This window comes from Phoenix dactylifera, chromosome 11 (assembly GCF_051530095.1).
Source record: "Phoenix dactylifera cultivar Ajwa chromosome 11, Ajwa_hap1_PhDact_Kaust_v1.1, whole genome shotgun sequence".
Lineage (NCBI taxonomy): Eukaryota > Viridiplantae > Streptophyta > Magnoliopsida > Arecales > Arecaceae > Phoenix > Phoenix dactylifera.
This window is the reverse complement of record NC_143200.1, coordinates 15738950-15765924: the sequence shown is the minus strand read 5'-3', so window position 1 is coordinate 15765924 and position 26975 is coordinate 15738950. Positions and strand designations below refer to the sequence as shown.

Here is a 26975-nt window from a genome sequence, read left to right as displayed (position 1 = left end):
TAAATATCTTTCTCCTTGCAACATAAACATTAGTATCTATACTTCAAGGTTTTGTGATCATCAAAATCAATCTATGAATCAATCTTTGGGTCATCAATCTCCCCCTTTTTGATGATGACAAAACTTGGAGTATATGCAATATAAAAGATATTGATTTCTAGAAGTAATACATAGCTAAGTTGCATGAAGTAGAAAACATATATATGTAAAAACATGTAAAAACATACTTCATGATAATGCTTTAGATTTAATCAGCTTAACACAATTAACATATTTAAATTTTAAGCTGATTTGTATTCAATTCAAAGTAATAAAGCATTATGAGTATATATAGCATATACTTAGATATTTCTCCCCCTTTTTGACAGCATCAAAAAGATAGTGAAACATTAAGCACAAAGATCAGAACACTCAAATATTTCTTTCCCTTACTGTACTCTGGTTTGAATGTTACATTATTGCCAGGATATGAATCATTTAACTCAAGGCAATAATATTGGAATCAGATTAGTGAGCACAGATCAGAGCCAATTAAGATAATTTCAGAGCAGAACACATTGAATGTGATTTCAAGAAGTTTTCTAATTTGATACCACAGATAGTTTTCTAATCAAGTGTGGGTGGAATCTCTCTTAGGTTAATTCAAGAAGTACCACAAATGATATTCAATGAAAACACGAGTGGAAATCTAACCTCTCTTCAATAATAAGTATGAAAGCTTGTTCAATTAAGACCTTTTGCCCAATCTATTAAGTATTTTATCAAACATGAGAGCAATTTTGATTAATTTTCAGAGTAAAAGATCAAAACTTATATATGTGAAAGACATATCATCATGTTGGGTCATTAATTCTTAATGACTTCAAAGTTTCTTTATAATAATAAGTGCATTTGAGCACAAATACCAAATTATGAAATCATGCAATTTGTGATACATCTTAGAGCTCTTTTAAAGACTTTCTTTTATTCCTTTTAGAAAATAAGCACAATTTGATACATAAAAAAAATATGAGTTGACACATAATTTAAGTTCTAGAGATTAAGTCAATTAGGACTCATTAGTGAATATCAAAATAGATTTTCTAAAGATATTCAAGAAAATTTTACACGTTATTCTCCCCTTTTTTTTTATTAAGTTAGAGGCTCTTAAGATCAACTTGCAATTTGGTTCATGATTTATGCATAGGATATACTAGCCAAAATAACAAGTCTCAAGGTGTATCGTAAAAATTTTCAGATTTAAATTTCGGATGATACACGTTGGAGAGCATTAGGATCACTTTTCATTTAGTATTCTTTCTCTCTCCTTTTGTTATAGATATACGCGATTAAGTTCCATAAGACCTCTCCTTCTGAAATTTTGTTTCTCCCCCTCAATTGATCATTCCATTTAAGAGTTTAAAATTTGAAGATAGAACTCATCTCAAGGTAATTAAAGCATGTTTTGCAATATCAGGAGGTTCATCAAAATCAATCCATAAAATTCAAGGTATGCATCAAATTGAAGTAATTTTAGGTTAAGATTATCTAAAGCTCCCCCTCAAAAGATGCATTCTTCTTTAATCATTCTTTTCTTTGGTTGAATTTCAGATTTTAGTGATAAACGTTAATAACACTGAAATTCTATGACATCGAGAATGTAGAGTAATCTAGTATTATTCAAAATTTGTAGCAATTACTCTTTCTAATCCTTTAAGAACAAGGTATGCTTCCTCTTCAACTTTGAGAAAATGTACTGAAATATTAATCAAAAATGATTCATTTGAAGCTCAGTTTTTTTCAAAACCATTTACATTTTCTTTCTTTTAGACTCATTTGAGTGAGGTGAAATATTTCTAGGCTTTAAGATCATTCACTATATTAATGAAAGTCTTTAATAATGTAGGAGGGAAAAACATATAGATGATCATTGAGGTATATATATTTATAAACTTCAATTTCTTAATCACAGTTTTTCAGCTATGTACACATGAAGCTCAATAAAATTTTAAATATTAAAATAAAGTCATATATTTAAAAATATTTGCTTGTAATCAAGATCATTGAAAGACACACCATTTAGACCAATATGAGTACACTTTGAAGATAAGAAATGATATGTTTCGGAAGTGTATCGGAGCGATCAAAATAAATTCTGTTTTTCTTACATTAACATTTTATTTAGTAATCATATGGAGTTTAAACTTTTATACAAAATCATATTCTGAATTTCATAAAGATTTTCAATAGAGGCTTTTTAAGTCATAGTTTGAGATATGTATCTTTCACATTGTGGCTCATCTTAAATTATTACAAAATAAGGATATTTTAACAAGTATTAGGACATTATGTATCAAAGTTAGGCAATTAGAAAGATAGATCAAAATCAATTTATTTTTCCTAAATAGAGATACTCTTCTCTTCTCCTTTCTACAATTTTATTCGACTTTCAGATTTTAGAGATGATTATGAATGACAAATCTGAAATTTCTTTTCAATAGAACCAAACAAAAGATGTTATGTAGCAATTCAAACATTCAAACAAATTGTCCAAGGATGAAGCATTACAAAACATTGAGAACCAATAAATCAAGACATCATACCATATGCAAAATAAATCATGTGTTAAATCATGCATTAAAATATTAAGAACAAGCATGTCAAGGATCCAAATCAATATTTTTCAAATAAACTCCCCCTATTTAAATATAATCTTGCAATGATTTTATCCTTAAAGTGTATTTTCAAGTGATTAAAAAAAATTTGACTTAATTCTACTTTCATTTACTTTGTTTTTCATTTATAACTTTCTTATCCTCTATACTCTATTTGCTCCCTATCCGGTGGAGTTGGGAAGGGGCACGAGGTACTACCACTAGCCTCCCTCTTGTGCCGTCCCTAATATGCCCTACACCGAATAGTTGGGTCAAATAGTGCCGGGTACTACCACTAGCCTCCCCATTGGCACCATCCCTATGATGAGCAATATAGAAAATTTATAAAGTTCACTTCAAACTATTTCTGTTTAAGTGTAATTAATTACGAATTTTATCCCTTCCAAATGTGCCGAATATATTATGCTTGTTTTGCTTTTCCTTAAGATTGGAGTATTTGCCTCTACTTGGATTTTACTTCTCTTGAATAATATCCATTTTCTTTTCTTTATCTCTCTCTCTTTTTGTTATTCTCAAGTAATTTACACGAAAGAGCAGAATAAAGAATTTATCTTGTGTATCATTTATATGTGTATCATGCAAACAATATTTTCATTATGCTCATGGATTCATAACTTCTCATAAGTTATTTTACATCAAAATTTTAAGCATATACTTGTGTATTTCATGGTTATGACATATGCAAAGATATATTCTAGTTTTGGCAAACCATGAAACAATCTCTAAAAGTACAATTCAATCAATTATAGACATGATATCAAAAATTAATAATTAAAGACTTTAATCATGTCGTAATAAGACTTAAGTTATTGACTTTGCTCAATTAATTTATGAGAGAAGTATCTAGAATTACCATTTCATTCTGCATTCTTCAGTCAAATACCTACTAGATTTCTTATGTATGAACTTTTGGCTGAAGAAGGTCCTCTCTCTTGTTTGCATGTGAATGTTTATTGTATCTTACATGGAGATATCCTTCAAGTTGAGATCTCTCATTTTCTTGCTCAAGGATCCTGCATTATTAACAAACTCCTTTTCTTTCTTGAAAGAAGGTCATTAGTTTCTTCAAGATACAAAACATTCAACCAACATATTTTTATTTAAACTAGATGACTCAATCATAAGATATGACAATAATCAAATGTTGAATCACTTTACTCAAGAGATTGCCTAAATATAAGCAAGCACATTTCACTTGAACTAAAGAGATAGTTTCATTAACCAAGATAGTTCAAGGACAAGCATGTGAGGCAATAGAAGATTTATCAAGGTCAATTCAATTTCTTATTTTCAAAAATAATTTAGTTTAGATTCTATTTGTTTAAGATAATTATCAATAAGATATTTTAGCTAAGTTTTAATCAATTTTATCTTAAACAGTTGTTTCTATCAAAAATTTAGATTATGATTTATTTGTTATCAATAAAATATGATTCATTAAAATTAGATTGAAGTCTTGCACACGGTCACATAATGAGCGTACAATCTGGTCTACTAGCTGTATGATAAAATAATTATTCTATCATGCTTCAATACAGCTTTAACACAATAGATCTACTTTTCTCATCTTTTTCGAATTCTACAAGATGGGGTCATAGATATACCTTCTTCATGCCAATCTTCTATAAGACTTTTCTTGTGGACTAACGTTGGTCAATGAAGATCCCCTTTCCTGTTTGTCTTAATTTGGAGTTTGAGAGAAGATGTTAATTGATTCATCATATTTCAAACTCACCTTGCAATATAACTATTCATATAAATTTTCATTGGTAGAACAAAAATGATGCCATCAATGTGTGCTATGAGCAAGCAAGATATCATAGATTCTTCTTTTTGATGCATAGATTTATCACTATTACTTTCTATCAACAAGGTTACCTAAGCTTTTATATATCAAGCTTTTGATGCTTGTTTTAAATCACATATTGTTTTATCATATATGTAATGTGTAATTTTTAAATATGGTGGTTATTTAACATAGATCTACTTTTTAATGAAATAACCACATAGGAGTGAATTCTACACATTCATTTGACAGAATATAAAGCTCATGAGTCAAGCAAATGATAGTGGTGATCTTTACTTTTAATCATGCAAGAATCAAGATCTATTTCATCTTTTCTTGATTCAGTCTTTTAGTAGTTATCAATTTTTCTTCATTAAGTGCATTTCTGAAAAACTCAATTTTGTTATAATTATTAACAAGTTTTCAGATTGTTATATGTAAAAGATTAACCATATATAATTTGATCTTAGTATCTTGACAGTAAATCATTAGTCTCATAGAGAATAAGACGACTTGATATTTTTGCAACTAAAATCTTTTCATTGAATATTCTATATGCATTGCTTGATGAATGATATCCAAGGATAGACATATCTCTATCAGATTTGGCATTATTTTTCATAAGAACATATCAAGCATAACATGTACGACTGAAAAATATGAAAGATATGCAATGGTTCATTTTCCATTTTTCAGAAGATCAAAAGGAGTTTTCATCTAAAATAGATCTAATAGAAATCATATGTATGACAAGCAGTGATGATAGCTTTTTAAAAATCATTTAAGTAGATGACTATCATACACAATTGTCTTTTTCATTTCTTCAAGAATTCTATTACCCCTATTTTACTTAAGATGTCCTTGGTGCTGAAATAGTTAATTTCTGCATAAACTTTATCAGGATTTTGGTTTTCAACACTGTGCCATGATACTCTTTATCTTCACAGTTAGGAAACCTTTATCATTTGAAACACTTTTACAAGATTCAGCAAATACAGAAAATATTTTCAAGTTTATTTTCCAAGAACAAATCCAATGTAAGCTTTTGAAAACTTAGAGATGGAAACAACATCTTTAGATTTAGAAATGATTTTTGGTTGTTTCCTTAGTTAGCATGCATAGCAAAACTTTGACCTTTAAGAAGATAATTTAAGTAAGCCAATGGCAAGGTCTTTTGAGATTAAGTATATACTAGCATGAGTTGATTTTGTATGCTAAAGATGGTTTCTTTAATCTTGGTATTCATAGTGCATATATTTAAAAACATACCAAGTACACATTATCATATCTATGATCAATAAACAATAATGCCATGGATAAAAACTCTCAATCAAGCATATAGAGAATTCATAGAATTATTCTTAATAAATTAATCATTTTGCAACTTATCCAATAGTGAGTAAAGTATACTATGAAATGATTTGATCATATTTCCAAAAGTATTTTCTATATCACAAAATTGATCACTACTAGCAATTCATATCAAATACTAAGCAAAAATAATGATGAGATGCAAGGATTACTGATTTTTGTTAATAACTTTTCATAAGTATATTTTAAGTTTCTTTTGTTCCATGGGTATCTTGGTACACCTATGTGTACATCCTCATTTTCTCATTTTGGGTACCCAAGCTTGCTTGAGTCCTTGAGAGTTAGGACATATGGTTCCTTTTGGAACCCATATCTGTTTAATAGTAATAACTTTACCATTTGATTTAATTATACTAGAACGATAGGTAAAGTTGTTATTTCCATCCTTTTCATTTTTGAAATAACTTATCTTATTTAATGGTTTGCTTGATGAATTGATAACCTTTTTCTCTAGAGATTTATTGTTAAGTAAAGGAATCAAGCCAAGTTTTGATTTATCACAAGCAACATATTGGCTTTCAAACATCATTTTTAATCGTTCTGAACTTACGGTGAATTTGTTAATAAAAGATTTTAATTGATTAATTTCTTTACTTAAGTTTTGATTTTCTTTAATTAAGCTATGATTTTTCTGAATCAATTCTTCTGAAAATGACCTTAAACTTTTATTTTCAGAATTTAGTTTGTCTTGTATTTCAGTAATAGAATTTCTTTCTTTTGAAATTTCCAAATTTAGCTTTTTAAGATTTTTATTTTTCCTAGCTAATTTTCTACATTCACTATACAAATCATGAAAAGCATTTAAAAGTTCATCATAAGAATATTTTTCATGAAAGTCATTTGGTGTAAGATTAGATTCAGATTCTACTTTATCTTCTTGTACCATAAGACATAAGTTAGTTACCTCTTGTAGTTCATTGTTGCTCCTAACTTTCAATTCCTTGTCTGACTTTCTCTTGGTCAAGGCTTTCTTGCGCTTTACCTCTTTCTTCCTTTCTTCTTGCTTCCTCTTCTTCTTTGTCTTTAGGAAGCTGATTTGCCTCGGAGTCGACTCAGACCTTATTGGAGTCGACTCGACTAACTTGGGAGTCGACTCTGAGCTACTTGGAGTCGACTCGACTGAGGGAGATTCATCACCCTTTTCTGCAGTCTCATTGTTAGTATATAATTGAAGCATATGAGAGCTAATCTGAGATTTATCATAAATATTTTCTAAAGTATCCCAGATCTCCTTAGCAGATAGGCATGCAGAAATTTTATTAAACTTTGTTTCTTGAATAGCACAATATAATATGTTCATAGCATTAGCATTTAATTGTGCTAAGTCCTTCTCATTAATATGAGAGAGTGTGTGAAGGTCATTTATTATGATTTTCCATAGATAATAGTTTTGTGATTGAATGAAAATGCGCATGCGTATTTTCCAATGTGGGTAGTTTATACCATTAAACAGTGGAGGTGTATCAATTGATTGTCCTTCTCCTAGAAAACTATCTATTTGAGTTGTCATGATCTTTGGCTCTAGTCGGTTAAGACTACAAATAATATTTGAGCACCGGCTCTGATACCACTTGTTGCCCAGTAGATACAACCCAAGAGGGGGGGTGAATTGGGTCTTTTAAAACTTTTATGCTACTTCTAAAACTTTATGATTAACTATGCTAAGTTGTATAGACGCACAGTGAAAGTTAAACTTAGCAAGGGTTTGATGTATAGACTTCGACTTGATTAAATATGCTTGCAACTAAAGGATGTGCGGATAAGAATTAAGCAAGCAATTTATCTAAGTAAGTAAGTGTGTTAGTTAGACAATAACTAGAGGCATTACAAACACAAAGGACATATAGTGGTTCGGTGCACCCCAGCACCTACATCCACTCCCCAAGACCTCTTGGGAATTTCACTATAATCCTACCGATTACAGCCGGTTGTTTTACAAGCTCACAACCCAACTTGTTGTTTTACGAGCTCACAACGAACTCGGTCAGTTTTCCCAGGCTCACCGACTAGAACCAACCCCGATTGTTTTTCCGGGCTCACAATCAAACCCTTACACGTTGGTTTTACCCTCGGCTCACCAACAAACCTAAACCCCGTTGGTTTTCCCTTTGGCTCACCAACAAACCTTAATCCCGTTGGTTTTCCCTTTGGCTCACCAACAAACCTTACACCCGTTGGTTTTCCCTTTGGCTCACCAACAAACCTTACACCGTTGGTTTTCCCTTTGGCTCACCAACAAACCTTTAACCCCTTGATTCAATCCCTTGATTGAATCAAGTTACAAGATATTAAAACAAAGAATAAAAACAAATCAAAGCTTCTTAAACAAGCAGATATGACAATATAAACAAATAGAGTAAAGAGAAGCCCTCAAACGAGTTTTGAAGATGGAGGAGCTCGGCTTCTTCTTTACTTGATCCTCCTCTGATTTGGCATGAAGTAGAGGATCCCCGAGGCAGCACACGGATGGAGAGGAAGCTTTCGGATTCACTTGGATGCTCTTCTTCTCTCTATTTTGTTTTGGATGGCCCTTTTGTGCTTGTGGGAGATTTCCTTTGTAATCTCTTTGAGATCTCTTTCCTAGATGATCTCTCCCACTTCCATGATTTCTCCCCTAGCTCTCTTCTTGTTTTTATAGCTTTAGATGGCGTGGAAACAAGAATATAGCCGTTAGAGACAAAAATAGAGCCGTTGGACACAGTCTGCACTTCCTGACAATATTACCGTTGGGATCGGAGTCGACTCGCGCGATCAGGAGTCGACTCGCCTGTTGCAGGAGTCGGCTCGTGCTTTACTGGAGACGACTCGGCCACTGTTCCAAATTTGAATTAAAGTGCATGCCTTGACTGGGAGTCGACTCGGCTTAACCTGGAGTCGACTCGCCAACTTCTGGAGCTGATCTGGCAATTTCGGAGTCGGCTCATCCACTGAAGTCCGTGGATCCAATTTTGAATTTTGTCCTCTCGAGTCGACTCGACTGTCCTGAGAGTCGACTCGAATCTCAGAGCCCGAACTCCCGATCCTCTGTCTTTTGGCTCGTCCAGTCTTGGAGTCGACTCGAACTTCCTTGGAGTCGACTCGGCTCTCAGTTTGCGAAACACAGCCTTCTGCCATCTTGGTGTAGCGCTGCCTTGGAGTCGACTCGAGCTGTCTGGGAGTCGACTCGAATCTCAGAGGCAGTAACTTGGTTTTCTGTCTGTTGATGGTCGCGGAGTCTCGGAGTCGACTCGTGCAATGCGGGAGTCGACTCGAATCTCAGAGTCCCAAAAATGCTCTCTGACTTTTTTCTTGTATTCCGCTGAGAGTCGACTCTTGCTTTCTTTGGAGTCGACCTACCAACCATCGGAGTCGACTCGCGTTCCACTGGAGTCGACTCGAATCTCAGACCCGAAAACTACTCTCTGACTTTTCTGCCTGTGACTCCTAGGAGTCGACTCATACTTCCCCGGAGTCGACTCGGTAAACATTGGAGTCGACTCGAATTCCTCAGGAGTCGACTCGAAGACTATTCTTTTGAATTTTTTTCTTTGATTTTACTCCTCCAATTTGAATCCTTTGAACTTTAAGCTTGGGCCAATAAATTGTAGCTTTCTTCCAACTTGAGAGCTTTGGAGGCCTTCTTGTGTTCTCCCAACTTGCTATGTTCCTTGCAAAATAAATATCTTTCTCCTTGCAACATAAACATTAGTATCTATACTTCAAGGTTTTGTGATCATCAAAATCAATCTATGAATCAATCTTTGGGTCATCATTTACTTATCCAAAATGTATTGAACCAAATCTTGAGACACTTAACCATAAATTTACAAGTATTTGACTGAAACACTAGATTGAATTCATTAGTATAACATAAGATATACTCAAATGCTTTGAGCTCATCAAAATCAAATAGGGTTATAAGCAATCACTCCACGATATATATATATATATATATATATATATATATATATATATATATATATATATATATATGTTCTGTTGTATAATATTATACAATGTCATTTTTGTCATACCAAAAGTACTTTCTCAATTTGTTTGCCAAATATATATTAAAGTTTTACAGCACTTCAAAAATGTAGTTACCAAACAACAAATAGCTTTCTATAAAAGTTCTACTTCAAAAAGTTCTACTGGCAACAGTTCTGCTAAACGAGGCTTAAATCTCCTACAACCTAGGCCAACTAGCTCGAAAGGCTCGTGCACATGCTCTCTCTCATTCGGAAATTTCATTATTTTGAGAATGGTATTGGATTGCCCAAGCTACCACCTTCTATAGGCCATCAATTTAAGATGCCTAGAGTTTGTCAACGACTTCATCATAATTTCTTATGCCACTCGTTGCGAAATATGAAAATAGTACTTCGAGCAAGGAGCTGCTCATAGGTCATAATCTACCAAGGAAAATGCTACTCAAGATGCCATGGGATAACTCCGCAGTTCAACATCTTACCAAGTGGTAAACTAAAATTTAAAGAGCATTTACAACAACATTCAAGGTATTATGTTTTTTTAAAAAAAATTAAACAATGATTATACAAAATGAATTTCGAACTATTTGATAGGTTATGAAGCGATAATGTAAAATTTGAAGAAAGTTTAAAACAAAATAATTATCAACTTTTTCAACAAAATGCAAGGGATTACGAATTTGAAGAAAATTTAAGACAAAAGGATATGATAATTCTTAACAATATGCAAGGGATTATTATTTTTTTTAAAAAATAAGGTTTGACATCATTGTGTTTCTTTTTTTTAAAAAAAATTTCTGTGAATAAATATAAAAAATGATTATGGAATTTTGTAACAAAATGCAACAGATTATGATTTTTTAGGAAAATAGAAGTCATTATGAATTTTCAAAGAATAATAATTAGGACATTCTCCATCCATGCATTTTTTTAAAAAAATTGAAATTCATTATAAATTTTTAATAAAAACTTGTGGCCCATGAAGTTGGTACCATCAAATAGATAAATGAATAATTATGACTCAGATTCATACCCCTCATAAATATTTTCTATAGTTAATTTGGCTGATCCCCACTTAAATCTCATCCAAGCAGCTCATGTCTTGGTTCAAGTTAAATCTTGCATATTATAACCCAGCTTAATTCTTGTATCCGGACTATTTTTTCGCCCAACCCTTTCTTCAATCAAATTCAGATCTGCTCACCCAATTTATGGGAGAATCATCAGCTAAAATCTTATTCTAATATATCTGAAGATAGATAGCATGTGCTAGATGTATTACTCGAATAGGAAAACTTAATTTCTCGTTCATCAATTACCCACCCCTTCAGATATATTTTAGTCAAATATTAGCAAGGTGATCTAAGCATGGAAGGGGGCAAGTGTTCCTTTCTTCTAAGCACACCTAGATGGTATAATTCCACTATGGAATGTGCACATATAGAAAAGGGAAAGCCTCCCTAAGGTGGGATTCTAAAGGAGGGGACAACAAAGTAAGGCTGCCACCCCCTCATGCTTCTCCTCTCTCCTTGGTTTGAGTCCAGTTATGACTCTATTCTTTAGAGCCTAATAGAGCTCTAGAAGATAGGCATGTAGATTGAAACAGCTATGGATAGTAATTCTCAAGAGGATCATGCGCTTTTGCAACTTTATTTCTTTTGCGCATGTGAAGATCAACTCCATAAGCACCATTATGGGAAGGCAAAATTTTTCTATCCCAGCATGCTTCTTTATGAAAAAATACTATGAATAACAATCCTTAAATTCCACGACAAGTACTTTGATGATCCTCAGAATTTTATGATAGAGATCTCAAATGAACCAAGAAGTTTGGTTTTAATTTTCTTAGAACTAATCTATAGATGAATGCATTAAAGCTGCATTACCAAATATAAAATTATCAAGATTTAAAAAAAAAGGGTAAGGTACCCAGCACTAAAATTGGTAACTAATATAGTTAATAGATAGTTGGTGAATGTATTAGTTGTGAAGCTTTGGGGTCAACAGATTACTTAATGTAATATTGAAGCTCAACTTTGTCTCCCATGGTGAAAAAAAATTACTTTTTGAGCTTGAACCTAAAACCTATATGCAATGCATTGATTACATAGAACGGTGCTGACTAGCTAATCCAAGTTTCATTGGTTAAAAATATAATTATTGCTTAATTTATTATATGTTACAGATAATAATTCTTTTTGTATTGAACACGCATATGATACATTTGATAGATAAAGCAGCAAGATCATTGTAAAGAGCGAACTATAAATGTTTTTCATCCTATATAATAAAGCAATCTCAACTTGATATTTTTTCCACAAAAAAGATGATTCAGCACCGAGGAACGGATCGCCTCCGCCTCCGCCTCCGATCGGCCGGCTTAGGACTCCGCTGGCTCCTCGCTCTCCCGACCGCCTCCTCCAGCCGCGGCCTCGACGCTGGCGCCCCCGAGTTTGTCCCCGGGGCCGCCGCCGGCGCAGCACCCGCGGATGGTGAAGATCCACCACGGGCCCCGCGCCGCTCCCGGTGATCCACGTCTTCCACCTGCGGTTCATCTCACCGGTGCTGAACCGTGGACCCTTCGAGTACGTCGGGGGCGGTGGCGGCGGCGCCGGTGCCGGTGCCGGTGCCGGTGCCGGTGCAGGGTCTGGGGAGCATCACGCGGTTCAGGAGGCGGCTGATGTCGATCCTGCTTCGCCGGTGTTGGAGGGGCTCCCTGAAGAGGTTGTCCAGCAAAGCAGGTCGGTGCTTTCTTGATCTTTTGTGCTTATTGGTTATTTTTGCCGGTGTTTTGTTTCTGATATGATGTTGACCGATGCTTGCTTTCTTGATGAATGTTTACAGTATGGTGACGAGGTAACAGAGGAGAGAGAATATATTGACTAGATTGTTTAGTTTGATGTAGGAATTTTTGCAATCAGTAATATATTAAGACTTGGGAATGTTTTTTAAGACTCTTAAGATGTTCTTGGAAAGACGCCATTCATTAGCACATAATAGATATTTTAGTATATATGTGAGTGGGTGATAGCATACGATTTTCTTTTTGATAATAATGGCATACAATTTTTCACTTCGGATGATCATTGTAATTTTGGTATTAAGAATGTTATTTGATGTGTCATTGGGTGTTCTGCTAGTTTTACTCCATCTTTTATGTATTCTAGACTTGAGACACCCTAAATGGATGGTTTTTGACACTACTGTTGAAGGCGTCATGCTTGTATATGAGGGCGGAAGGTCGTTCAGGTTTCTAATTGCTCTTTTCACTCTACTTGACTAGGTTTTTCAGTTCATTACTTCTGTTGGTGACCTATTTGTCATCCTTCCTTACCAAGTAATTCTAACAACTAATTTATTGTATCCTTGCTCTGCTGCACGATTAATTAGCAAAAAGTTAGTTGAACAAGTGAATGTCAGAATTTTTTGGACTAAGAGACATTATTAAATTGAATTTTTGATTTAGAAAATCTATTTATAGTTATTGAACCTGTGCAGTTTATTGGTTTGCTGCTTCTGTTACCTGTGTTGTCAAAACTATGTAACATATTCTTTTTTTGGCAGTTTAAGTTTCCAAAGAGTGGACATCTAGCCATTTATATTCCAAAAAAAGGAAAAACTTTGTGATCTTTTATATTGTTTTTTGTATAACTTTCTAGAGTCAATATTTACAAGAATGGTGCATCTTGAAGTAACAGGTGTGAATATTATTTCAGTGATGCAAATTTGGCAACAACTAAGCATTTAATGAGGTTCGTTAGTATAGATCCCGAAGGTTTTGGTAATATATTCTCCATTCTTACTTAGTTTTTGAACATTCCAAGTTAATGGATATGCTATTTTTATTTTTGACATTTTTGTATGCTCTTTTTTGTTTATAACTATTGCTTATATCTACTACCCAGATTTTGTTTCACTCTCTGACTTCTGCTTAGCTCAAGCTCTCTGGTTAGTAGATGCTGAACCACTAGATGTGTGGGATGGCTCCCACATGCTTGGCAGTTTCCAAGTATGTAAGGCAAACTCTTGTTTGTTTATATCTATTGTACTTAGATTCTGTTTGACTATCTGATTTTTGCTTAGCTCAGTTGCTTTGGCTAGTGGATGCTGGACCACTGGATGTGTGGAATGGCTCCCACATGCTTGGCAGTTTCTAAGGCAAAGGAAGAGATAAATGGGAAGAGTCAGGGGTGCATGTCGATGTCTTGGTCGCAAGACATTTACCATGCCAGTCTATCTAATAAGTTTACTCTTTGGTAGCCTGAATTTATTGGGATTGCAGGAGAAAAAGCCTTCATGGACCCTCTGATTTATTCGCCCTTCTGCCTTTCCTCTAATTCTATCCCGCCTTGGTGTGAGATAACACATAGATATGGTGGCAGGGTGTCCTAGCTGGCCTCAAACATGCATATTATTATGCCGCAGTGAATAATCATGTCTTGCATGAGAAACATGTTCACTAATGTTGGATGTTAACTAAGAGTGTTTAATGAATTGGAAGTCTATCTCGATAATCACAGATTTGCAGTATATTCTGTACATTTTGCTGTGAAAAAATTGATTTTACTTTTTTATAAAGAAAATATAATATGCATAAAGTAGGTTGCTTATTGTTCACTGAAATGCTAAATATCTTTGAGTATTGTGTCTCAGGATGCAGCGGTTGCAAGAACAATTATATCCTCTAGGTTTTTTACCCTTTGAGTTCTAATATGTAGCTTTTGCCATTGGTTTTTGCACTAACTCTCTTAGGAAGTACGTCTTTGTATTTGACAAATGCTTTGATTCACCGACTCTTCTGATGTTCTGAGATTTTCTTTTTTCTTGCATGAGAAATTCTTTGAGTGATGTTGAGGTGCTAAACAATAGGCTTGTATTGGGTCTGATGGCTTTCTCACACTAATCACAGACTGGTGGTTTGTTTATGTTTATTAAATTAGAAAGAAAGATATAAAATGCATACAGATCAGGTGAGGATGATAATGTTATTTTGATGATTAACACAACCATTGAGGCCATATCAAATTAGAAATGCAAATTAACTCGATACATCATTGATAAATAACATACCCTCGATACATTCACGATACATTAGGAATATATGGTCAAAACCACTCTCAAGAATTGATAACGAGATAAAATTTGTAATAGAGAATGGTAGAAAGCTCAAGAATCCATTTTGGCAAAGTTTCACGTTAAAAATATCTAAAAGGGCAATTCGGTAATTTTCATTGTTAAGGGTATGAAATTCTATCGTGCCATGCATCGTAATTTGCTTGGAATATCATATTGTTGTTTCAATGTGCATAATAACCTTCAAAGTGCAGAAAAACATGGCTAGAGTCGACCCCAATTAGTTTGGAGTCGACCCCGATACATTTGGCACGCCTTGGAACGAAGTGGCACGCCTTTGAAACACTTGGCACAGAGTAGGAGTCGACCCTAGAAGAGATGGAGTCGATCCAGGCACATTTTGACAACATTCTGGCACATCCTGGTACATATGGCACAGATGAACAGTAAATCGGATCGACCCCAGAAAAGCTCGGGTCGACCTCAGCTTCAGCCACTGCAAAAACAGCTTTCTGCAATTGACTGAGAGGGCCGACCCCAAGCTTTCTTGAGCCGACCCCGGTGGAGCCGACCCCAGTGGAGCCGACCCCAAGAGACCATGAGCCGACCCCAACTTCAGAACTCAAAAAATATGTCTCTGGATTTTCTGAAAGGGCCGACCCCACTGTAGCACGGGCCGACCCCACTGTAGCAGGGGCCGACCCAAGAAAAGCTTGAGCCGACCCCAGCCTGATGAACAGTAATTTGAGCCGACCCCAGAAAAGCTTGAGCCGACCCCAGCCTGATGAACAGTAATATGAGCTGACCCCAGATTTGCTCGGTTCGACCCCAACACGGCTGACAGCATAACGGCTAGTTCTGCAGAAGTACTTTTTGAGCTCCCAACGGCTATAAACGACTAGTTTCTCCATTTCAACGGCTAGGAAGTGATCTTTGGAGGTTGGAGAAGTATTTAAGAGCCATTATTCATCAAAGGAAGGTATCTTGGTAGGAATTAAAATGTGCATTCAAAAGAAAAGAAAATCCAAGAGAGTTTCATTTATTACTTCATCCCAAAATCTGAAAGAAGGTGGTTGAGCAGAATTCAAGAGACTTCAAGAGCTCTACCAATCCTTGAGGAGTGAAGCAAGCTCAGCAAAGAAGAGAAGAGGATCTTAAAAGCGATAATTATTTTCTTATCTCTTCTTGTACTGCATATTTGTTATAATTGCTCACTTAGGAGCTTTAAACCTTTTATTTTTCATTCATTATAAGGTTTGTTGGTGAGCCCGTAAAATCAACGGTGTAGGTTATTGGTGAGCTCGTAAAACCAACATAGATTGTTGGTGAGCCTGTAAAACCAACGGTTAGGTTGATGGGGAGCCCAGAAAACCAACATAGGTTTTTTAATGATCCCGGAAAACCAATTGTAAGGGTTTTTGAATTGTGAGCCCGGAAAAATAATCCAACTGTAATCCGAGGGGTTATAGTGAATTCCCAAGGAAACGCTTGGGGAGTGGACATAGGTGCTTTGGGGTGCACCGAACCACTATATTTAATTGTGTTTGCATTGTGTGCTTCTTGGTTTATTTTCTTTACTTAAGCAATTGCTCTATCTTAAACTTTCAAAGTAACTTAATCACAATTGTTTAGAGCTATACTACTATTGCTTCCACTGCACCTATCTTATTACATAGGCCAAACCACATTCACTTAAAAATTAATTTGAGGTCTTAAAATTTAGAAAACCCAATTCACCCCCCCTCTTGGGTTGTCACCTTGGGCAACATTAGGTTCCAACTATTGTCCTCTAAATTGCTAAATAGACCTAGGTATTGTAATTCTGGATGCAGTAATTTTGAATACAAATATATTACCCAATGGTCACATCCCTCAAGTAATGATTCCTGCATCCTCCATAGTTTTCCCACCTTTTCCCACTTCAATGCCTACAAGTAGCAGTTTTCTCTGCTTGAGGAAAGCTTCTCATCAATTGGTCCCTTCCATGGGATGCCTAAGCTATCCCCTTTGCCACCCTACACAGGTTAAAAAGGCAATACATTTACTATTCATCATCAATTCTTAACTTCTTGTTTGTGAGGGCTTTTCCCCAAGACCAGTAGCCACGCAAAAGCTTGAGATCATCAAGGGATTTCCAAGTTCCAAATTAGCTTATAAAGCTCGTAAAAGAGTCCACCATGGGTTACAAATGTTCCGTAATACTTGTCAAGGTGAGCACCTTGGAGTAATATGAAGTGAAGCATTTTCAAGTAATCAAAAAAATATAGTGCAGATCTAAATCTTATTGCAGAAGTGCTATTTCTCACTTTGCAAGAAACCTCCGAAGCATTATTGCTCTGATACCAATGATCAACTTAGAGGCAAAAAGGCTTCCGGTGCATGGAAATGAGTTTCTTTAGTTGACATGGCTTTTTGCAATGTTGTATTCATTTTTTTTTGATAAAAAGGTTAGTCAAAGAAAAGCAATGGAAAAATGAGAATAGGACTGAACCTTTATCACCAACATGCCAGCTTGTTTCCTTTTAGTTTTGACTATCTAAAGTGAGGTGTTATGTACATCTGATTGTGTAAGAAGAGTATGGGCTCTTACAGATGGGTATATACTTAATTAATTGTAAAATTTCATCCATGTTTTAACCATTATCTGCTATCAATTTTTAAAAAGAATAAAATTCCCTAAATGACTCGATGGTCTATCATATCATCGCTCCTAGACTAGTATCGATGAGTCCTTGATTACATGTTCTATCAAGATTGTTTCTGTACTACTCTTAACATCTTCATAATGATCCTTGTGACTACATTCAATGATCCCTTACATTCAAACATATTACAGTATTATATATAACTAGTCATCCATATGGTCATCTTCTTGAATAGGATTTGTCACCATTTACCTGCATGCCTGTTCTAAGAGTTACGATATTAAGGGACCGACAACATAGTATACTAAGAATAGACAATCCAGTGATATACCATCAAAAGACAATCCAGTGATACACCATCAAATGGACTAGGAAGTGCAGATTAACTTTTGTAGGAGGAGGAGGAGGTGGAGAGCGGTCATTTTTTGGTTTTATTTTTTCCTTTTCCTTTTTTCTTTTGCAGGGCGGAGTGTGTGTGTGTGTGTTGGGGGGGGGGGGGGGGGGTGTTGAGAGGGGCCTGTTCGATATGTATACATTGAATTGTTGAGATGTGGAGAAGGTAATATATTTCTATCACACGTTCACCTTTTTAGACTGGTTATGTATACTGTGGTAAATCAGTTTCTTATCTTTTAGTTGTCCGGAATAATATTCTTCCATACTCATTAAGATGGGGTTACAAAAAAGAAAGAATATGACAAGCCGTCTACCGATGATTTACTTTTTCTTATGCAGGAAGGAGACTAGAAAAAAAAAAATTCCATGGTATAAAGATTAGTTCCCTCCATAGCATGAAGATTTTTCGCAATGCTGAGTTAGTTTCCTTTTTTTTATTATTACTATGGACTAAAAAGTTAGGTAGAGAAAAGCAGTGGGTAATTGAAAGTAGGGGTGAAACTCTATTAACCAAATTGCCACCTTATTAGCTTTTGACTATCTACTTCAAGGACTTATATGCATGTCATTGTGTAAGAAGATAATCAGCTCTTATGGGCCATTTAGTTGTCTTGTTTATCTTAAATTGTCCATGCTCTTTAAGAACTCCGAACAATAACTGATATCTGGTGTTATATGTATTTTAAATGGGTATTATGTTGGAAGGTGATAAATAATGCTTCTTATAATGGTCAGAGCAAGTGGGAGTGGCCCTCTCTATTAAATCAAAAAATAATGGTCAGATCAATTTAGAGAAGCAAAACTAATCTATCTTATTGTATGGATGTTTTTGTTGCAATTTGTGTCTTTCAAAATATTAATATGAGCTAATAAACAAATTGTGGCATCAGATTTAAATGCAGCAACCTTGTTGATATTGTTATAATTATTATACCCTTATTTCTGGTGCAGTGCCAATATCGGTAATCGCATCTTTAAGAAGATCAAGGCCTTTGTCCACAAAAAATCCTTGCTTGCTGATGCTTTATAGACATCATCAGAACTTGAAATTCTTTTCAGTGAGATGCTTAGTTGTATTTAATGCCTTCATTATGGTCATATGCCTTCCCAACACTGCTTTCCCTACTCGGCAACCCCGTTGCATTTTTTTCTCTCTCAATCCCTCACATGTAACTTCCTTAGTGAAAAGTTCTGCAGCACTTTGCAAGTTGCTCGCACTAGTATCACTCATACATTGATATGCTAATGCTTCTTGCGCACTCTCTTCTATTTTCCATACTTTTTGCAAAATTAAAGATTGTTAGTGATGATGGAAAAGAAGATGCCTACAGCTCTTCACTGAGGCAGATATTGAAGAACTGCAGGTTATATTCAATCACTTCTTGTTGTGAGCTCTTAATTATTCTTCATCTGTTCTGTGGATACTTGTTGTTTGACTTTACAGTCATGCATCGTTGTTGCTGAAAATCTATATGAGGATCATTGTTACCATAACCTTATGAAGGTTTTTTCAGCTGTAGGTGATATATGTCAATTTTTTCGAAGTCATGAAAATTTTAGATGTCTTATGATGTAAACTTATGTACTCTAGTGTGAAAACTATTCGTATCTGCTATCCTCAGAATCCCAATGGCAACCGCAACGGCACAACTGCTACAGCAAATCGATCATCAAATGTCAAAATGCTTTTCTATAACAAGGTATATCTGTTTCTCAAATACCAATGTTTTTTTCTTATAATAACCATATAGTACTTTAAAAGGTTACATGTTCTTATGATGAAGTGGAATCACTTCCCCAGCTTGTCTGAGTAAAATTTTTTATGGTGGTAGAATTTTATGTTTAGGCTGTGTTTGGTTCCTGAATAATTTTAACCAGCATATTTGAATAACTTTATTCAAATAATTCCTTGTGATTTAGCTAAAAGCCTAAAACTATTTGGCCCACCCCCTTTAACAGTTTTAACCTGGTTGAACTAAGTACAAAAAAGATGCTCTTCAGTTTTTCTGAAATCCAATCGTTCCCCTTGTTTGGGGCTTTAATCAAGAGGCATAGAAGTTTTAACCTCAGCTTTATTTAATCTGAAATAAAGCTGAAAAGGGACTTTATTCAATTTTTTTGATGTTTATTCATGACCAAACAGGGCCAAGTTGTGATTAAATTAAATGAGACATTGGGAATTCTGAGCAGTTTCATTCTTGCATGCAGATCTATTAAATGATTTATGCAGACTGATCTGGCATGCTGAGGTGGTATTGCCACATCAGCTTTTTTTGAAGGGATGGAGAGATATCTCATTTTTTCCTAGCTCATTCTTCTCTTCCCATCTTCTGCACCTTACCTCTTCTCCCATCTGACTGCTTGAACTCACCACTGTTGTGGCTGCTAAGGGCATTGCTGGGTGATGGCGATACTGGCTCTCACCTCATCCCTATCCCACCCCATTCCAACCTTCACTCCCCCTTCCTCTTTTACCAGAATACCCCGATTCACAGAATACACTTCTTCTCTTTCCCTTCGATGGCAGAGCTTGATGATTGGAGGCCTTCAACCCCATCTTCATGAATTCAACATCAAGGCTTCATCCTCCATCTTCCATCTGCCCTCTCTCGTTCGGCAGCTCAAACGGGTCCAAAGATCAGATTTCTTGTCCCAAAATGCCAGTGGCCTTTTCCTCTAGACATCTTCGAGTGACTACTGCGACCACTTTGACTGTATAGATGTGCTCTACCAGACTAATCTCTAATTGTTATTGATCCCATAAAACGTCAGAGAGAGGTTTCTCGCTCACAGCAACAATGACATAAATGGCTGTGAATTGGTGAGAAGATAGAAGGGGAACAGTGAGAACCCAAGATCGATGGAAGAGAGAAATAGGGGAAGATGCGAGAGAAAGAGGACGAGATGCTTTTCTTTCCTCTATTAAAGATGCTGAAGTGGCATATTGCCATTGTTTAACTAGGGTTGTGTGTCTGGACAAGTGAACATGGAGCATGCTTTAATTTTCAGTAATGAGGCATACTGGAATTAGTGATAACTGAAAGGTGCATAAATTTGTGCACAGTTTCAAATATTTTGGAAACTTTGAGGATTTATGGTGATTATTACAATCCTAAAAAGATCATGAGATTATAAATTTTTGCAAATGAGCTTGTTCTTTTTTAGCATACACAAAGAATGGTCTGTTTTCTTTCTTAGTATATGATGTGTACAGTTACTTGCATAAATAGATACTGCAACCAAACCCCTCTTCAGATTTTTTCCATTCTTCAGATGTCATGTCATTTTGTTGTGGGTTTCACTTTTTGATGGATTCTTGGTTAATATTGGTCTAACTAAACCCCTCTTCAGATTTTTTCCATTCTTCAGATGTCATGTCATTTTGTTGTGGGTTTCAACTTTTGATGGTTTCTCTATCTATACATAATTCATGTTGATCAGATGCTTTGGGAAGTAGATGTTGGGTTCTAACTTTTTCAATTGCTTTCTGTTGAACTGTTTAAAGGTATGCTGCATCCAGGTCTATATGATATTTGGTCAATGAGATTCTTGGATGTGGCTCTAAATCGTTGTGGTTGTTGTGTTAGTGATTTAGTTGAAAGTATTGCTGATTGTGTTGGTGATTTAGTTGAAATTGTTGTTACAGACGGTCACTTAGGCAGTGAATGGGCCTTAGAATGCCTAGAACTTTGCCTAGAACCCCATAAGCACCTGCACCACCCAAGTTTTGGGGCCTGTCTAAGCAGTTGGGTGACATCTAGGTGGTAATTTCTTAATAGGTGGTTGGCTTCTGCTTTGTGTGTTTTTATTTGTTTCTCTATGTATGGCATGTCTATTTGCATATCGTACTTGTATCTTTTATGTATATGCATGCATAGTACATGTGTGCGTGTTCTTGCACAACGTTTTCTTTCTATGGAATTCAATATACATGCATTAGAGCTTTTTAATTGTTTCGTTCTTTCAAAACCCTAGACTGAAGCTTAGCCGTCCAGCAAAAAGTTGGATTTAATGAAACTATAACATTTGACTATTATTCCATTACTTTAATTATGTCACATTTATGAATTTGGTAGTTGCAGTATATATTGTGTAAGTGATCTTTATTGTTGATGAGCATCTTTATGAAATGTTCAATGTGTGTGACTCGAGGCATGTTAAATTCTTTGTTTATTTAATATATACAAGATCTATAAAAATGAAGTAGATTCTTCAGCGGATGATTGGATGTCTTCTACATTAAGTATTTGCCTTCTGGGTAATTGCTTAGTTGCCTTGGAAGTTGCCTGGGCTATAGGGTTTGGTCCATCAACTTGTGTTGCCTGGGTTCTGTGACTATGTTCTGTTCTACTTCAACCAGATATGTCTGATTGCAGAACTGTAGTTTCACCAAATTGCTCATTTATTTCATCCTTGATCTCCTCATCTCAACCACCTACCTGGCCAGCATTCTTTGTGTACAAATGTTGCTTCAGTGTCCTAGTATAGCATGTAGGTGCATCCAAGATGTCGTACAGTTTATAACTAGTTTTCTCAATTGTTTCAAGTACATCGGACTCGCTAATTAGGTAAATTGTATAGGTCACATTGTTTTCCCCTTTTTCAAAACAGACAAAACAGGTCACCTTGTTTTCCTCTTTTCAAAACCGACAAAACATGGGCCAGGGCGAGGCAGAAATATAGGTCATGAAGGTAATAATGGAGATGATATTGCCACAGCTAATCTGCAAATGAGAAGTGAAGGATCCTTCTCAAGCATTTAAGGACTCAATGGAACATGTGGAATGCATCTGTATATACATTTGTCATTTTCTGAAGCTCACAGATGCAGCAACACTAGTCCGTCAAACCAATTTGGTTCAGTTGATTTTTCACTGCATGCTATGCTTGCTTTTTTCAGGACTTTCTTTTGAATGAAATCATTTAATTCATTGCTTCATGTTGAAAATGAATGTCTCATGTAGTCTGGGAGTTCAGGAGTTTTTAAGAGTGTTGAGATATGATGCATAAGATGATGGGCTGTGAGGAGAATTTCAGTGACAAGGGACATGGCATGGCGCAGCAAGGGGCAGATCCATGGAGGGAGGGGCATGGATGGGGCCAATACCACCATAATAACAATTGTAAATTGTAATGGAGGCCATGCTATTGGTAGGCCACCTTCAAGCCACCCAATCCATGCTTATCAGCAGCCATCAGTTAGTAAGCAACCACCTGGACCCCGCATGCCAGATTGTACAAGGGGCTTCAGAATGGGTCGAGGGAGGCTACTTGCCGTCGTCAGTACAGATCAATGATTTTCCAAATATTAGCTTGATGGTACAGATCAATGTTTTTGTCGACTTTGGTAGGGACGACTATCAGATTAATCAATTGCAGTTGTGATGGTGAGCAAATGTGATCTTAAGACTTGGTTTTAGAGTAGAGTCTGTTTTGTGATCTTCCCCCCCACATGGGGAGTGTTTTGGTGTCCTATAAGACCTTGATATCAGTTCTCATTGTCTTTGTTTTTCCGTTTGATGCTTTTGACGTTCTTATGTAAAAATGGAAGGAAATAGAGGTAGATTGATAAATGATGTCCTCTTGAATACTTGATATGTTGTACGTGAAAATTTATTGGCGTAGCCATAGAAAATAAATCTTGTCAATAAATTGTATTGCCTTTTATCTTCCTCTTCTAATTTTATTTTCTAATAATTTTATTTTGATTTGGATACAGGCTATATGATTAGCTGTCATTGTTTTGGCATAATTCTGGTGCTGCTACATTATGAAATAGTGCTTGTTTATCATTCTCTTGGGGCCTGTTTATCTGAGTGGAGAACCTGATAGTCTGGACTTCTGTTTAGAAAGCAAAAACAGGGAGAGCTTAGAGAGCGATCGGGTAACAAGTCTCACTCACCAACCCCCATTTTTACATGATGGTACTTTGGACATGGAATTTGATATTCTTGGAAAAATTGAAATTTCTCCCCCAAGAAACAGGGGAGAAAATAGAGGATAAAGGTCATCTGCATGGGGACCAAAGACTCATGCGAAAGAATAATTTTTTTTGTATGTTGTACCTCGAATAATTTTAACTCTGCTGAAAGTGAGATTTGAATGCAGATCTTTCAGCAGCTACCAGGGAGTTCAACCAGTTTGGTCAGCTGGAACCTCCAGTTTGGTGATGGGATTTGACAGCATCACTCAAATGGTAAGCTTACTGAAAAAAAAAAAACTCTTGCAATGCACCTTGTCCATAAGGAACCGTCCCTGGACGCCAAGATGGAGGTAGGATGATGTGCTCAATCGCAAATAAGAGAATGGAGTCACCACCTACTGAATGATCAATGAAACTACATTGTCACTCATTATCCAAACTTGATAGCTTGCTTTAACTTTATTAATGGCCCGTCTGAGCTTCCTTTCGGTTTTGTTTTCAAATATCCAAGAAGAAATGAAGAAACCTCTTGTTTTTTAAAATTATTTTGTAAAATCTTTAGATATCTTGGTAGCAAGCAAAGTTTTATTGCTTTCAAAAAAGTGGAAATAAATGTAAAGGATAGCAGAAATTATGTGCAAATGCTATCTTCAAGATCAATCTCGGCATGGTTTTTCACTAATTTGTGTAGAAAGAAAACCAGAAAAACAACGATTGTGGCTTTTATTTTGCATCCAGCTCAACAGCCGAAATGCTTTGTTTGTGTCCAGAACCCATCATCGGCTAGGTACTATTCTCTTCCTGCAGTTCTCCTTTAGCACTTAGTTGGTAGAGAAGCTATAAGTTTTCATACCCTCCCGCAATACCATAACCAGGGAGGCTTTTTCACAAATATCCTCTTCTCTCTCTCTCTCTCTCTTTTTTTTTTCTCCTTGTTCATTTTCTTTGGTGGAAAAAATGATGGGAGCACTGCATATTCGAGTTCAATCGCGGAACCTCTCTATTGCCTTATTCTTGTTTTATCATTATTTTTGGCTGACTGGTTTACCATCCTACATTAATTGTGTTCATATATATAGAGTTTGATGTGCATTGCATATTTCTCATCTAATTAATTTGCTGAAGTCCTTCAGGGACATGCTAATATTGCAGTAGTATTCAAGAACGCGACAGAGTCCGCATACTCCAACCTCATGCCGACACATTACAATGTTCCACGTCACACTCCACAGGGATATTTCAGCTTCTTTGTTGGGTGTTCGAAGTCGGCAGGCAGGTAATGTATCAGGAGTTTGGAAGTTATTGCTCGGTGCACATATGTGCTTTGGCAAATTTTATCCTTGTTTGACCGCTTCGTTTTTCATGGGTAAAATTATGCTACTGAGTCGTTTCCTTAGCTTATGAGAGAACTATTTATGAAGCTAAAAATTTAGTACATAGCAGTTGTTTGAGCAAGAGATGCTTCATTAATTTTTCAATCGCAAGCTTTTTTTGGTTTTTGAGATGGAAAAAAGAATTATTCAATCACAAGCTTAAAAACTCAGAAATTGCAATGAGCTAACTAGTGCTCATCATTTTCATCATCCAAGCTATTCGGTATGGTATTAGATATGGAACACATGTAAAAGTTTGAGAATGCTCCATGGAAGAGTCCAAGAATTTACAACTAGCTTTAACCTGTCATCTAGTTGAATTTGACAGGATATCTATCTCGTTGTTTGTAAAGCTCGTGCAATCGAGGAACAACCTCCAATATTCTATTACACATGCAATGAGTGGAGATGAAGGAAGATGATGATAACGTTTGATATAAGACTACAGTATGCTGACTGAAAAGTGGTCCCAAATGATGGAATATTTCTGAATTAAAGACCAATCAATGATATAAAATAGTAAATGTTGGAACAGTAGAATAGTAATGCATGAAGACAAATCTGGATTTCTTAGCATAGGCCAAGTTATTGTATGTTTTTTTCTCAAATGCAACACGCTATTATATGTTTAAGTTGTACTTCTTTCATATTGATCTCTATGAAATGAAGGTGATGGCTTTGCATCCTTATACTCAAAAAATATGTATTCAAATTCATGGTTTCCATGTCACCAAAGTCTAGAAGTCGATGCTTGATATCTGGAAAGCTCATTTATATATCCACCAAATACATTTGTATATAAAAAGCCATCTACGGTTTGATCTTGATGAGTTCAAACCAACTAGAATCTGGTAGATCATATGCTTCATGGTGCGTATATCAGGTGATGACTGCTTTAATATGCACCAGAAGAATTAAAGCGACAACAAAGCCAGAGCATAACTAAGCTAATTAGTACTTCGATGCCATAAGTACATAGAAAAAAGAAAACCTTCAGGTAAAATTTTTATGATATGCCGGCTAATATTTAATATAATTTAGAATATTCTCAATGATGGGGAGTTCTTCCACTAATCCTGGTGAATTCCGCATGCCCTGGCCAGAATTTCTTTTTCTTACTAACAGAAGTATCTTGGTCTCCAAGACTCACTTGAAGTCTCTTGGTGGACCCACGCGTGTTCAAATTTGAAGGATCTACTTGCCTTCCAAGAAGAGAATATGTATTCTTTTTTCTTTGTTTGAGAAAAGAAGAAGAGAATGTACTCTTAAGGATGCATGTTTGCACTTCTCTATGCACGTATGATCCCATCTAGCTTTGCGGAGTTAATTACGGAAGACGTTCGTGTTAGTGAAAATGCATGCTAAATTCGTCTCCAAAATCCTTGGCTCAATCTTTAAATCTACGGAAAAGAAAATCTTCAAGTCCTCTTATTATAAAGGAGTACACTGCAACATTAAACTCTCCTTCAACCACCATTAAAATGAACAAAAAACGTCCTCTCCACATTTATAGATCCATGTGCAAACATCAAAATCCATGCAAAACCACGATTCAAGGTAATGAATTTGACAGACAGTCCCTATCTTCAAGCTGAAACGAAGGTTTAATTGTCCTTTTCCCAGCTTTCTTCTTCAAGGTGGCAATGCCGACGTATAGTTCTGTTCATCTTTTTTTTTTTTCTTTTTTTTTTTTTTTGCTTAGGCTTCTGTTCATCTATTCCAATGGGCTTTTATTGACGCCCCTTTCTTCAAGGTTGTGTGGAAACTACCAAACACAAAGTGGCCC

At 35.6% G+C, this 26975-nt stretch overlaps 1 protein-coding gene across 21 annotated transcripts; it reads left to right on the top strand.

Moving 5' to 3' along the window:
* Nucleotides 1-11821: 11821 nt before the first annotated feature.
* On the top strand, nt 11822-26757 carry LOC108511731 (uncharacterized). Of its 21 annotated transcripts, none has more exons than XM_088706906.2 (8): nt 11822-13028; nt 13496-13560; nt 13685-13788; nt 19190-19257; nt 19516-19593; nt 23613-23777; nt 24002-24089; nt 24942-26757. In XM_088706906.2, exons 1-6 carry the CDS (start codon nt 12835-12837, stop codon nt 23623-23625), a joined length of 522 nt encoding a protein of 173 aa, XP_088563032.1. In that variant the 5' UTR covers nt 11822-12834; the 3' UTR covers nt 23626-23777; nt 24002-24089; nt 24942-26757. The 21 variants fall into 21 exon arrangements, 10 of the variants coding, with proteins under 10 accessions (XP_088563032.1, XP_088563035.1, XP_088563031.1 ...); XR_015971186.1 differs by lacking the exon at nt 24942-26757 and having other exon boundaries at nt 11825-12520; nt 12947-13028; nt 13496-13531; nt 19338-19593; nt 24002-24210; XM_088706909.2 differs by lacking the exon at nt 19190-19257 and having other exon boundaries at nt 24942-26756.
* Nucleotides 26758-26975: the final 218 nt, after the last annotated feature.